Here is an 11,860-nt window from a genome sequence, read left to right on the forward strand (position 1 = left end):
CCCATGTTGCCACACTAACAGAAACAACTGTTGGAGATGCACCTGGTGAGGCAACTGAGGTGACACCTGCTGAGAGTCAGTCAGAGTCATCTACAACCACTGTAGAGAGTGTTGTAGAGGCCCCCAGTGGAACGACAGTTGAAGCAGCAGTTGCGACACCTGAGGAAACTCTGATTGCCGTGGAAGTCCCAGAGGAATTTGCAGGGAAGCCTGCAGAATCTGCGGGGAACTCCGGCATGGAACCAGCAGGGGCACCTGTTGACGCATCACCTGTTCTAGAGCCAGCTGTGGAGCTCACAGCAGCAACTGAAGTGGAATGTGCCTCTTCTGGAGGTGCGGAACTTTCCAGTGGGACAACTGAGGAAACTACTGAGGACACACAGTCAGTGCAGACCTCCACAGAACCAACACCATCTGTTCCACAGAGTGTAGAGGATCCTGTTACAGTGGTGGCTGCACACGTGGTGGAGGCTGCCGTAGAATTACCAGAAAATGCTGCTGAACCAACATCTGCAGAAAAACCTCCTGAAGAGTCTGAGAAGGTAGAACCAGCCAGTGAGCTCACACTGGAATCAGCCCTGGAGACTCCGACAGAACCTGCCATGGAAACAACAGTAGTAGAACAAGCTCCTGCTGAAGAACAGTCAGATGTGAACAGAACTGTGGTGGAACCCTCAACAGAAGTTGCCGAGGAACCCAAAGAGGAGACAGCCCCTGAGACTCAAACTAACTCCAGTGAGCTCCAGATCATGTGAGTTGGGCAGTTTCTAATAGACCCTTCTAATTGTTGTGGGATCTAAATGAATGAATGAATGAATGAATGAACGAATGAATGAACGAATGAATGAATTAATGGATTTAATTAGTTACAACACATTCAAAGATATTCTTATTCTGTCTCTCTCCTTCTTTTTCTTTTCCACAGTGTGAATGGAATGAGTGCATGTTCATTCTGTAAGCTGCCAATTGACGGCAATGTGAGGATCACTATCAACATACCTGAAATTGCCTGTCATCCTAACTGCTTTAAGGTACTAACCAATAATCAGGACACATGACCTTGTTTTGAGCACAGTTAAACAGTAGATTTAGTTATCAGTAATTAATCAAGTCTGTTTATTACTAAATCAAGAAATGCATGAACCACGGTATGATGGATTATGAGCTCGATAGAATCAGGCTCAAGGAACATGATTTGAGTATTTGTAATCACACTGAATTTTCACTTTCAGTTGTGTTTTTTTTTTTTTTTTATGAAGACAAGTTATGTAGTCTATATGAATATGAATTGTCATGATCATGATCTGTTTTCTGTGTGTGTGTGTGTGTGTGTGTGTGTGTGTGTGTGTATGTGTGTGTGTTTACAGTGTGGGGGATGCAATAAGCCCTTAGGAGATCTGTTATCCTCCATGTTCCACCACAATGGAAAAATCCACTGTGAAGGCTGCTTTGACCAAATCTTTCATCTCAAGTAGAACATCACAACAGCAGCCAACGTACTGGCCACCATTAGCACCAGGTATTCAGAAATCATTACCTTAGCATGGCAGTAACCTTTCTTCAGAGACACCAGCCAATTTTCACCCGAGTCAGAAAACAGAGAGACCCATCAACACACTGACAATCATCTTTCCTGGAGGATAACTCATTACTATTGGTGGCAATGATTCCAGAATCCAGATAACTGCTCACCGTGGCAACCCTATTGTAAGATAAAGCATTACCTTAATGACCAGTCAATTACCTTCCACAATGGATAAATCAGGATTACCTTCAAATTCCAGTAAACTAAATCTGCTTCTGACAATTCAGCGATCAGCCATCACTGTATTAGAAATCGAATGTCAGTGCTTCAATCAACAAATGAAAACTCTTAATATGTGAAGAAGAAGAAGTAAATAAGGGGAACCTTGATGAAGGAAGATAAATTCTTGTTCATGTCTCACATATGTCAGAAAATCTCATTGGCTTCGCTTTAAATTGGCTTTTTGAAAGAAGAATATATAGAGAGAGAGTAGAGAAATCTAGTAAAGTGAGGCGTGTTCTTTTTTCAAAGTGTGCTTGAATACTTAATGTAGTATTAAAAATGAACATTACTATGCTTTGTGTATGGTGAGCTACTTTTCAAAGTATTGTTCGTGACTATTCATTTTCCTTTTTCATAAATGTTCATAAATATTCCAAAATAATGACCTGATCAGTATGAATATAAATCCTATAGGTGTAACCACTGCTTTACCTTAAATAGTGTCTTTATATTCTGAAAAATATTCTTAAAGGGAGACCCCTCTTCACTGTCGGAGAATGTGTGTTTTATTGTTTTATATTGGGAGGCTTGGAGTGTGTGTGTGTGTGTGTGTGTGTGTGTGTGTGCGTAAGTGTGATTGTGAGTGTGAGTGTGTGTGTGCACGCTCCCATTTTATATTTAAAACGAATATGTGACAGAAATGCTTTTTTCCTGTCTCTGAAAGCAGTTCTGTAGGTCCTTATGAATGTGAATTCCAATCCTGTGAAATAAAGCAAAATTAAAAAAAGAAGCGCTGAGTTTGAAAGCTTAAACTCATCTTTAATAGCAAGTCAATGCATCAGAATATACAACTCATTATAACATACAATTTCACACAAGAGCAATTCACTTGGGTTAAAATTAAAGTTCCACAAATTAATTCAGTCTTTAATGGGACAGATGGGTTTTTTTTTTCTTTTTTTAAATAACACTCCATTTTAGAGGATTTTTATTTATTTTCAAATCACAATTTTAGCAAAAGCAAAGTAATAACTCTGTTAGTTGTCCCTGTTTAGCACCATTGTTGAATAGTTTGGCCACACATCTATGAATGTCGGATGAGCCTGGTGATGGGAAATGAATGCACAACTGCATATTGACAGACCAAAATAGTGTATTTTCATTTCAGCTCTGGTCAAGAAAGATTTTCCATCACACACCAACCAATTCTTCAATATCCACTGCAATTAATAGTAAGGCGTATGTAAAACCTCAGGCTGTCCGTTCATCAGTATAGTCTGGAGGCAAACCTGTTTTTACTCTTGATTACACATTCAATTCATTCTCCATTAGGTGGAGTGCTTTCCCCATCTCTCTTCCTCTCTCTCTCTTTCTCTGTCACTCTCTCTCTGTTCCTCATTTAATATCGCTCTCTCTCTCTCTGTTTCTGCTCCCTTTCGGTTTGGCTGCAGGCCTTGGCAGTTCTTAACTCTTGACTGTCTGTCTTTAAACAGACAGAAACAGACCAGCGGATGGGAGAACGAAAAAAGCTTTGTCTACTTTCCCTGTGACAACCACAAATTCAATCAGAAGAACAAATCACTGTGTTAAATATTGTAACCTGTTCACTTGAAAATGGAAATTCTAAATGACCTGAAAACCGCTGAGGTCTTCACAGCTCAAACTAAAGAAAAATAGCCTTGAGACCTCTCTAACCAACAATTTCTGGCCTGCATCAAATCTGCCCACGTAAAGCAATTTCCCAAAAAAGCTACATCATTACTTTTTTAACCGAAAAGCAGATCTTACATAGATTCCAATTATGTTTTAGATTGAATCATCTTCTGGAAAGGTAGTAAACCCTGACTCTAGAAACATCTTCCTTCTTATTCTTAATCTGAATGAAAGTATACTGATCCACACTGCATTTAAAACTGGACTGATTCTCTCTGAAATTGCCATACAGAGTTTTCGTTCATACCTAATTGGTCAACAACACTTTCTCAGCATTGATGGCTACGTTTTCAAAAAACACACTACTAGTTTTTGGGAGTTCCACAAGGATCAATTCTAGATGTTTCCATTGGATAAAATCACGTGTGATCATGGAATCAACTTCTATAGTCACACAGATGACACACACTTACACACTCCTCTGAAGTTTGACAATGCCAGTGCTCTCAGACCATGGGTGAACCATCCTGATTGTGTCAAAACCATGACAAACAAAAACTTTATCAAACAAAAAGTGGGACAGATAGAAAACTTAGTCACATGATCAGTGAAAAAGATGAACAAAAAAACCCTCAGATGTGTCAGTGACCAATGAACCCCAATGTGACAGTTTATCAGTGAAAGCGGTGTTATACGGAAACTTGTGCAAACTGCTGCAGGACACGTGACACCATCTTTCTCCGGCTGCATAGTTCTTTTAGGATTTACTTTAAAACGTTGTTACTTGGTGTTGAAGCTTACATGCCTAGCACCTTGCAATATTTTCGAATATCTAGGTGAATACATTCTGACACATTGTTCAAAATGATCAAGATAAACAAATAATATACAACAGCAAATAATCCAGTTACATGTTGTAAATGCCCAAATATTTTATTCTTATTGTTTTATCTGTAATCTGATTTTATTCTTGCTTTTTATGTTTTATGACCTGTGCTTGTAATCTGATTTATGATCGATGTTTTACTCATTATTATTATTATTATTATTATTATTATTATTATTATTAGTTAAACTGAGAGATACATTCAGGGAACACACTATAACCTTTTTAACAAATTATAACCTTTTATCCAATGCTAGGAAAACAGAGTAACTTCAAACCCAGTCTGAGTAAAACTTGAGAGCACAAAGCAGACATGGATGAGAGAATAATTGCCGTAGAGAAGGGACTGGTGTAGTGTGGCAGAGACAGAGGCTGACATTAAAAGCCCTATTCAACTCCAGTCTGGATACACATGAATAGGGATAGAAAAACTACAGTTCCCACAATGCACCACTGTTATTTTTATGTTGGCTGTAGTTAGTTGATTTTATTTTTGTCTTTTTTTTTATGTTTCCGATTTTTGATGTTTCCAATTTTGAGGTTTCTTGAAGGCTTTTTATTCATGTTTCTTTGTTATTTATATTTGTTTGCTGTTGCTGATGTTTACAGTGGTCATTGTTGTTGTTGTTGTTGTTTAGTAACATTGTTCTTGCAGTGAGCATGTTCCAGGATGTGAGTTTCATGATGCTCCTTGGCCATTCCCTTGTGGGTCTGGTCGTCGTGACGACAAAATCAATAGCACAGCAGTGGGTGTCAGGGAAGAAGTTGCTTGGCAATAGAGAACCTAGCAACGGATTCCCTTCCTTCCCAGAAACCGCAGCACAGCGTAGTTATAGGTAGTGGCCACCACATAAAGAAACTAGAGGACAGAGAGAGAGAGAGAGAGAGAGAGAGAGAGAACAGTAACAAGAAAGGCAAGAACAGCAAGTGAAAAGAGAAACAAGAGTAAGCAATCTATATTACACACACAAAACATGTATTTAAGAGGGTAGAGGAAAGAGGTGAAGGTCAGAGGTCAGTGGTAAGAATGAGAGCTGAGGTATCTCTCATACTCACCAATGCGAGGAGAGTGATTCCAGCCCCAGCAAGTGCAGCAACATACAGGTCATAGGTCATAAAGAACTACAACGACACAAAAATCAAAAAGTTAGTAACACTGTAGGAAAAAGGCACAGTGTTATAAACACTCTACGAGAGGACAGACTGTTAGAAACACTGTAGGAGAAGACACATTGTTAGAAACACTGTATGAAAAAGGCACAGTGTTAGGGGTGGCTCGATACCACTTTGTCACGTCTGATACCAATACTGATACCGCAACCTTGAGTATCTGTCGATACCGATACTAATCCGATACCACTCCGATCTTTTTCACTCTCTTAAACAACTAAGCTGTTAATAATATATTTGTCTGGATGCACTTTGCTTAACCTATCCGTCTAAAAAACATCATGCTCAAACTGTGAAACAAATATTCTACTCCCCTAAAGGAAGAAATACATAGCCCACAACATGACTCAGTTATGCTGTACTGCTGCTTCTTTTGATTTAAACTTCTTCTCACACAATGAATTCAGCGTCTTCCGGGGCATTCTAAAATGCTTAAAATGAAAAAGGTTAAAGTGGCTTAATGTTCCAAAATGGCAATCAACGATCATCAAATTTCTCTTGGACATCTCTTGTCAGAAACACTCACCCCTGGCAAAAAAATCAAAACCGAAATCCTAGCAGTATGGTTGTTATCTCACGTTAAGCAGTTCCTCTCCATTGACGCCCATTATAAGGAAACAGCTTAACGTGGCTAAAGTCCCAAAACAGCAATCAATGATTACCAAATTTCTCATGCCCCCTCAACCCGCATAGTATGTGTTGTAAAGCGTTCATTCCAAGCCAAAATGCCACATTTACTGATTCAGATTGACCACATAAGACATTTGTGGTAGTCGGCAATGACTGAATGATCAGCTAGCTTTATGCACTTACGGTGAAACCACCGCCTACAAATAACACACAAAATGTACTCATCCCTGTACTCTGGATCACCCTTACATTTTGATGAATAGCTCAGGGTCCAGATCTTTGTGTGATGTAGCTGTAGTAGGTGGAATTGCACTCTCTTTCTTAGTTGTACTAAGCTTTTTCCTTGTAATGGGTATCAATGGAGCGAAAACACTTAGCATACCTTAATTTAGTTAATTCAATTATTCCTTGTATTTCTGTTTTGATTTTTCGAGAGGAGATCTGTGACAGAAATTTTTCCAAGTTGTGTGAGAGAATTTGGTCTTCTTTGATCATACTTTTGGTGTATTAAACCAGGTAGGTTTTTCCTTTGCATAATGGGCGGCAATGGAGAGAACAGCGCTTAACGTATCGTAGGCCTTACCACCATATTTCTTGGATTTTGGTTTTGCTTTTTTGGATAGGAGATGGTGTTTATGACATGTGAGATGTCAAACAAATTTGCTGATCACTGGACGCTATTTTGGAACATTAAGCCACATTAAGCCTTTTCCTTGTGGGTGTCAATAGAGAGGAAAACACTTAATGTAAGATAACGTCCATAATCATAGGATTTCGGGTTTGGTTTTTTGACAGGTGGAAGCGTTTATGACAAGACATGTCCGAGAAAAACTGGTGATCATTTGACATTATTCTAAGCCACATTAAGCCTTTTTATGTTAAGCGTTTTAGAATGTCCGTCTCTCTTTATGGCATGTCGCTCACAGATTAGTTAAGCATTTACGTGATAGTTCAGGCTAAAGGATCATATCGGATTATAGCCTATTTTTTTCCCGATATCCGATCCAGTGATTTTGGCCAGTATCGGACCGATACCGGTACTGAGTATCGGATCGGCGCATCCCTAGTTTATAGGCCTAGCTCTTTGTGTGTGTGTGTGTGTGTGTGTGTGTGTGTGTGTGTGTGTGTGTGTGTGTGTGTGTATGTGTGTCATTTCTCACCTCAGAAGTCTTGCAGATGTTCGTTAGAGTCATTCCACAGACTTTCCCTGGCATGGCATTCCACGGCAGAAACCCTGGTTAATGGGAACATTTATTCATTTATGGTCAGCTTGCCATCACACTCTCCATATAATCAGCAACAGCTGATGCATGCCTGTGCAAAATGTCACTTTATACACAGCCTGCATGTGGTGACATGAGGAAATTTGAATAAGGTCTGATCAGATTATAAACAAGCTCAGATTAGCAGAGGCTCATATTCATACATATTTTATGTGCTTTAAATGATGAATAGCAACATGACTTCTATCTCTCTCTCACTCTCTCGCTCTCTCTCTCCCTTATACACACACACACTCTCTCTCTCTATCTTTCTCTATCTCTGCTTCTCTCTCCTTCTCTCTAACACACATGCACACACGTACTCTCTATCACACTCTATCTCTGTCTCTCTCACACACACACAGACACACACACACACACACACATACAGACATACCGTACTGGCGGGCATCCATGCAGACCCAAGCATGCTGAGTGAGGCTGGTTGTGGTCTCAGACAGGATATTAATGGTGTGACAGGTTTCTGCCATATTGTAGAGGAAGAATACTGGAATGGCCGTGAAGGCAAAGACAGCCAACCAGATGATAGCCAGGATGTAGGTCACCACGATAAACTACAGCAAGAGAAAAGACATGCACACCGATACATCACAACCAAGATTAGTCCCAGAGAAAACCATATGGAAAAATAATATATATACTGTGTGTGTATGTATGTGTATATATAAATATATATATATATATATATATATATATATATATATATATATAAGCACACACCAACACATACTCACACTCACATGCTCTCACACACAGTTACACACCGTGAGACTGAGGCAGCGTCCACATCGTGTGCTGCGGAACTCTCCAAAGGTCTGTTTGACTGCACTGGTGGTGTAAAACCCCTCAGCCAGCAGCAAAATTCCATACAGGAAAAAGAATGAGGCCAAGCCGTAGATCACATACTGGAAATACTTAATACTGCAACACACACACACACACATACACACACATGCACACACAGTCACAGCCACACACACACACACACACACACACAGGCACACACACACACAGGCACACACACACATTTGAAATTACATTACACACACATGCAAGCGCACATAGTCTCAAATGCTCTTGCAATGCCCTCTCATTATTTTAAATGAAAACCCCACTCATAAAACAACAAACTTTTTTTTTAAGTTTTAGTGACTTACATCCGCCAAATGTCAAACAAAACTCACGGAGATCAACAGGAAAATATCTTTAACGGTTAGCGAGAGTGGAACTCACAAAGCTGCCAACACGACGTAATCCTGAATGTTGCGGGCGAAGAACATGTCCACCAGCGTCTCTGTGTATGCCAGCGCCTGGTGCCCACAGGCACAGAAGAGGGCAGTGCCAGCATAGCAGAGCAGTGTGGCCACCAAGCTGGCATACGGGATGGCAGCCATGCATCTCACGCAGCAGTCGTAACAGCCTGCGGGCGAGTAATATATCAAAATACCTACTGCACACGCCGCACACACCACACACACACACATCTGCACGGCTAGACTGAATACACACACACACACACACACACAAACACACATACACGTCTGCACCGCTAGACTGAATACATACACACACACACACACAGATCTGCACAGCTAGACTGAATACATATGCACACGCACACACACACACATCTGCATGCCTAGACCGAATACATACGCACACACACACAAATCTGCATGGCTAGACTGAACACAAACACATACACATGCCTGTGCCTGTGCAGCTAATATCCATCAGACCAGTTAACATACATAACATAAACACACATCTGAGCAGTTAACTAATACAGATTAGCCAAACCGTACAAATGATCCATACACACAGAGCTAATTCAGAACAAGTATATCTAAACAGCTACTCTACATATTCACACATCATCACACATCTACACTCACATATACAGTTACTTTGCCGTTATACACTTATCTGCTCAGACAACAAACACACTGAATGGAGGCAAATGTGTCACATCCATGCAGAGTACATAGAAAAGTTTGTTGAATCACATCACACACTCACACACACTCACTAAGACCCTGCGTTGCATGGTTAGTGTGTCAGTGATCTGTTTGCTGACATACAAATGTCTTCACACATGCTGGAGACAAACAAGTGTAAATGCACACACACATACATACAAAGAAAATGAACTGTATTTGTTCATGTACACACAAACCCACCCCCCACACACACATGCACGCACATACAACTAAACAAATATAGAGAGAAACACAGTACTGCCCTCCTCAAGTCAGTAGTGTCTCTGGCAGCATGCAATGACCAAGTGAATCGTCGTGGCAACAGAAAATCAGATTTGATCATACCAGCGAGTCAGCTATACGACACAGCCAATCACAGCACTGCACTCAACTTCTCCAGTTACAAAACTACAACACCCAGTATCCCTGATAACAAGGAACTACAAAAACTGTTGCTTAAAACCACATTTACAAGTAACACTCAATAGCTCCACTTGCAAAAACATACAATTGAAAAAAAAGAAAAATCAACCTCAAAAATGCAACGAAGATACAGTAACACACAGAATACAGAGCTGCAATATGAAAATAGAAGAACTGTTATCCCATTGCTTCTAAGTGCTGAAAACTACAGATGTAAGTATTGATAGCAGTGAAAGTGGAGCTTTAGCGTGTTAGTGGCATTTGTAAATGTAAGATGCAGTAGGGAGGAGAACTAGCACCAGCACCTAAGGCTTTACACAGCCACGGTTGCTTAACAGGGAACATCTGCAGCGTTGAGGAGAGAACCAACACCAGGACAGGGAAAACGTCAAAGACTGCCTGTCTCTTCTCCACAGGCCAGAGGGAGGGTTAGAACAAGACCAGCGTCCAGAGAGAAAGCCTTAAAGTTTTCAGTCTGACGAGTAACTCGTTTTAACTCTTCAAGAAATCACAGTTGACGACAATCAAGATGGATGAAGGAAAAAAAAACTCCTCAAGATCTCACCCCCGCCTCAGCTATCCATCCTCAATCTAACCCACTCATTTTCTCTCTCTCTCTCTCTCTCTCTCTCTCTCTCTCTCTCTCCGGCTTGTGGGAGTTGGGGTTAGGGTTTGGGGTTGGTTGTGTGGAGAGGTGGGGGGTTGGGGGTCTTACTGCGGTCAGTTGAAAGATTTTGTTTGTGACTCTTTGTCATTCACAATGGGCATTGTCTCTGTTGGCATTACAAAGACTGTCAAAGAGAGATAAACAAGGCAACAGAGAGCGGCACAATGCCAGTCTTCAACACACACACACACACACACACAGATACACACTTGGACTGGATCACACTCCACGTCACTGACCATTCCACCCTAAGTTACAGACAGACTGGTACAGACATAATGGTGCCAGTGAGAGTAAGGGCTTTTTTTGGAGTGTGTGTGTGTGTGTGTGTGTGGGTGGAGGGGTGGGGGGGGGGGGGTTTGAGTAAAGAGGTCAATGCTGGGGAGCCAAATCTATCAACTTTCTCATTCTAATCTAAGTCATCTATAAAAAGCTGTTTTAGAGTGAGTGAAATTGACACCATCATGAATACAGATGTGCAGACTTTCAAGCCACACACTCTCAGTGTGTGTTTTAAGACACTCTGACCGTGTGCATCAGATAACTCAAGACTCGAGCAGCCATCAATCCAAAATGCATTAAGACTTTATTAAGCATTTATTAACATTTATTTCTTCTGCAATAAATATATCGTAAGACAATTTGAAAATTGGAAGTTCTTTAGACTGCTCACATTACTTTGGTCATTCTGTTAAAAGAGTAAAGAGTAAATGCAAATCTGTAAGGTTCAAATTTCTATCTAAATGTTAGATTTTAAAGATTATCCTTCCTAAGGCAATCTTCAGTACCAGAGTGTACCAGGCAAACAAATAAAACTGTCACACAACAGATCAGAAACAGCAAAATTATTGTCTGTGAAGTCAGTCGCACGCTTTGAAACTGTTCTATTCATTCCCTGGCCTTCTTTCTGCTGGTAGAACCTACACGATTCCGCCAACAAAAGAAAAAAAAAATAATGCAAATATATGCAAATGTGTCCGTACATAAAAGAGAGGTAGATAGATGCTGGTTGTGCTATTGTGAGAAAACGAGAGAGAAAGCATTCTCTGAAAGAGCGTCTGAGAAAGAATAGAGCGCAGTGATCGGAAGACCTGATCTGACCTTTGACTTAACTTTGGAGGTGACTGGCACATCATCTCTTACAGACAATTCTAAAGGCAAACACTGACCTGAGGCCTGCAGTGCTACGTTCAAAAGCGAAATAATTTCAGAATAGTCATATTTACTTCTACAGTGCATCCAATCAGTTAAGGTCAAATACACTTCAGATCTGTTACAGCAGGAGCAACAAGAACTCTTAGAACACCCCCCCCCATCTCAACAACAACACAAACAAAACAAAAAAAAATAAGAACAAGATCATATTAGTCATAACTTACACAAATATTTCAAATTAATGAATGTAGTTTTTTTAATTAACCA

The 11,860-nt window shown here is 40.4% G+C and overlaps 1 protein-coding gene across 1 annotated transcript; it reads right to left on the minus strand.

Moving 5' to 3' along the window:
• Positions 1 to 5,070: 5,070 nt before the first annotated feature.
• On the minus strand, positions 5,071 to 10,116 carry plp1b (proteolipid protein 1b). Its single transcript, XM_030782040.1, has 7 exons — positions 10,077 to 10,116; positions 8,603 to 8,789; positions 8,134 to 8,290; positions 7,746 to 7,923; positions 7,247 to 7,320; positions 5,343 to 5,408; positions 5,071 to 5,145 (listed from the first exon to the last, which is right to left on the minus strand). The coding sequence occupies exons 1-7, from the start codon at positions 10,114 to 10,116 to the stop codon at positions 5,071 to 5,073; spliced, it is 777 nt and encodes a 258-aa protein (XP_030637900.1).
• Positions 10,117 to 11,860: the final 1,744 nt, after the last annotated feature.

Source organism: Chanos chanos, chromosome 8, assembly GCF_902362185.1.
Source record: "Chanos chanos chromosome 8, fChaCha1.1, whole genome shotgun sequence".
Lineage (NCBI taxonomy): Eukaryota > Metazoa > Chordata > Actinopteri > Gonorynchiformes > Chanidae > Chanos > Chanos chanos.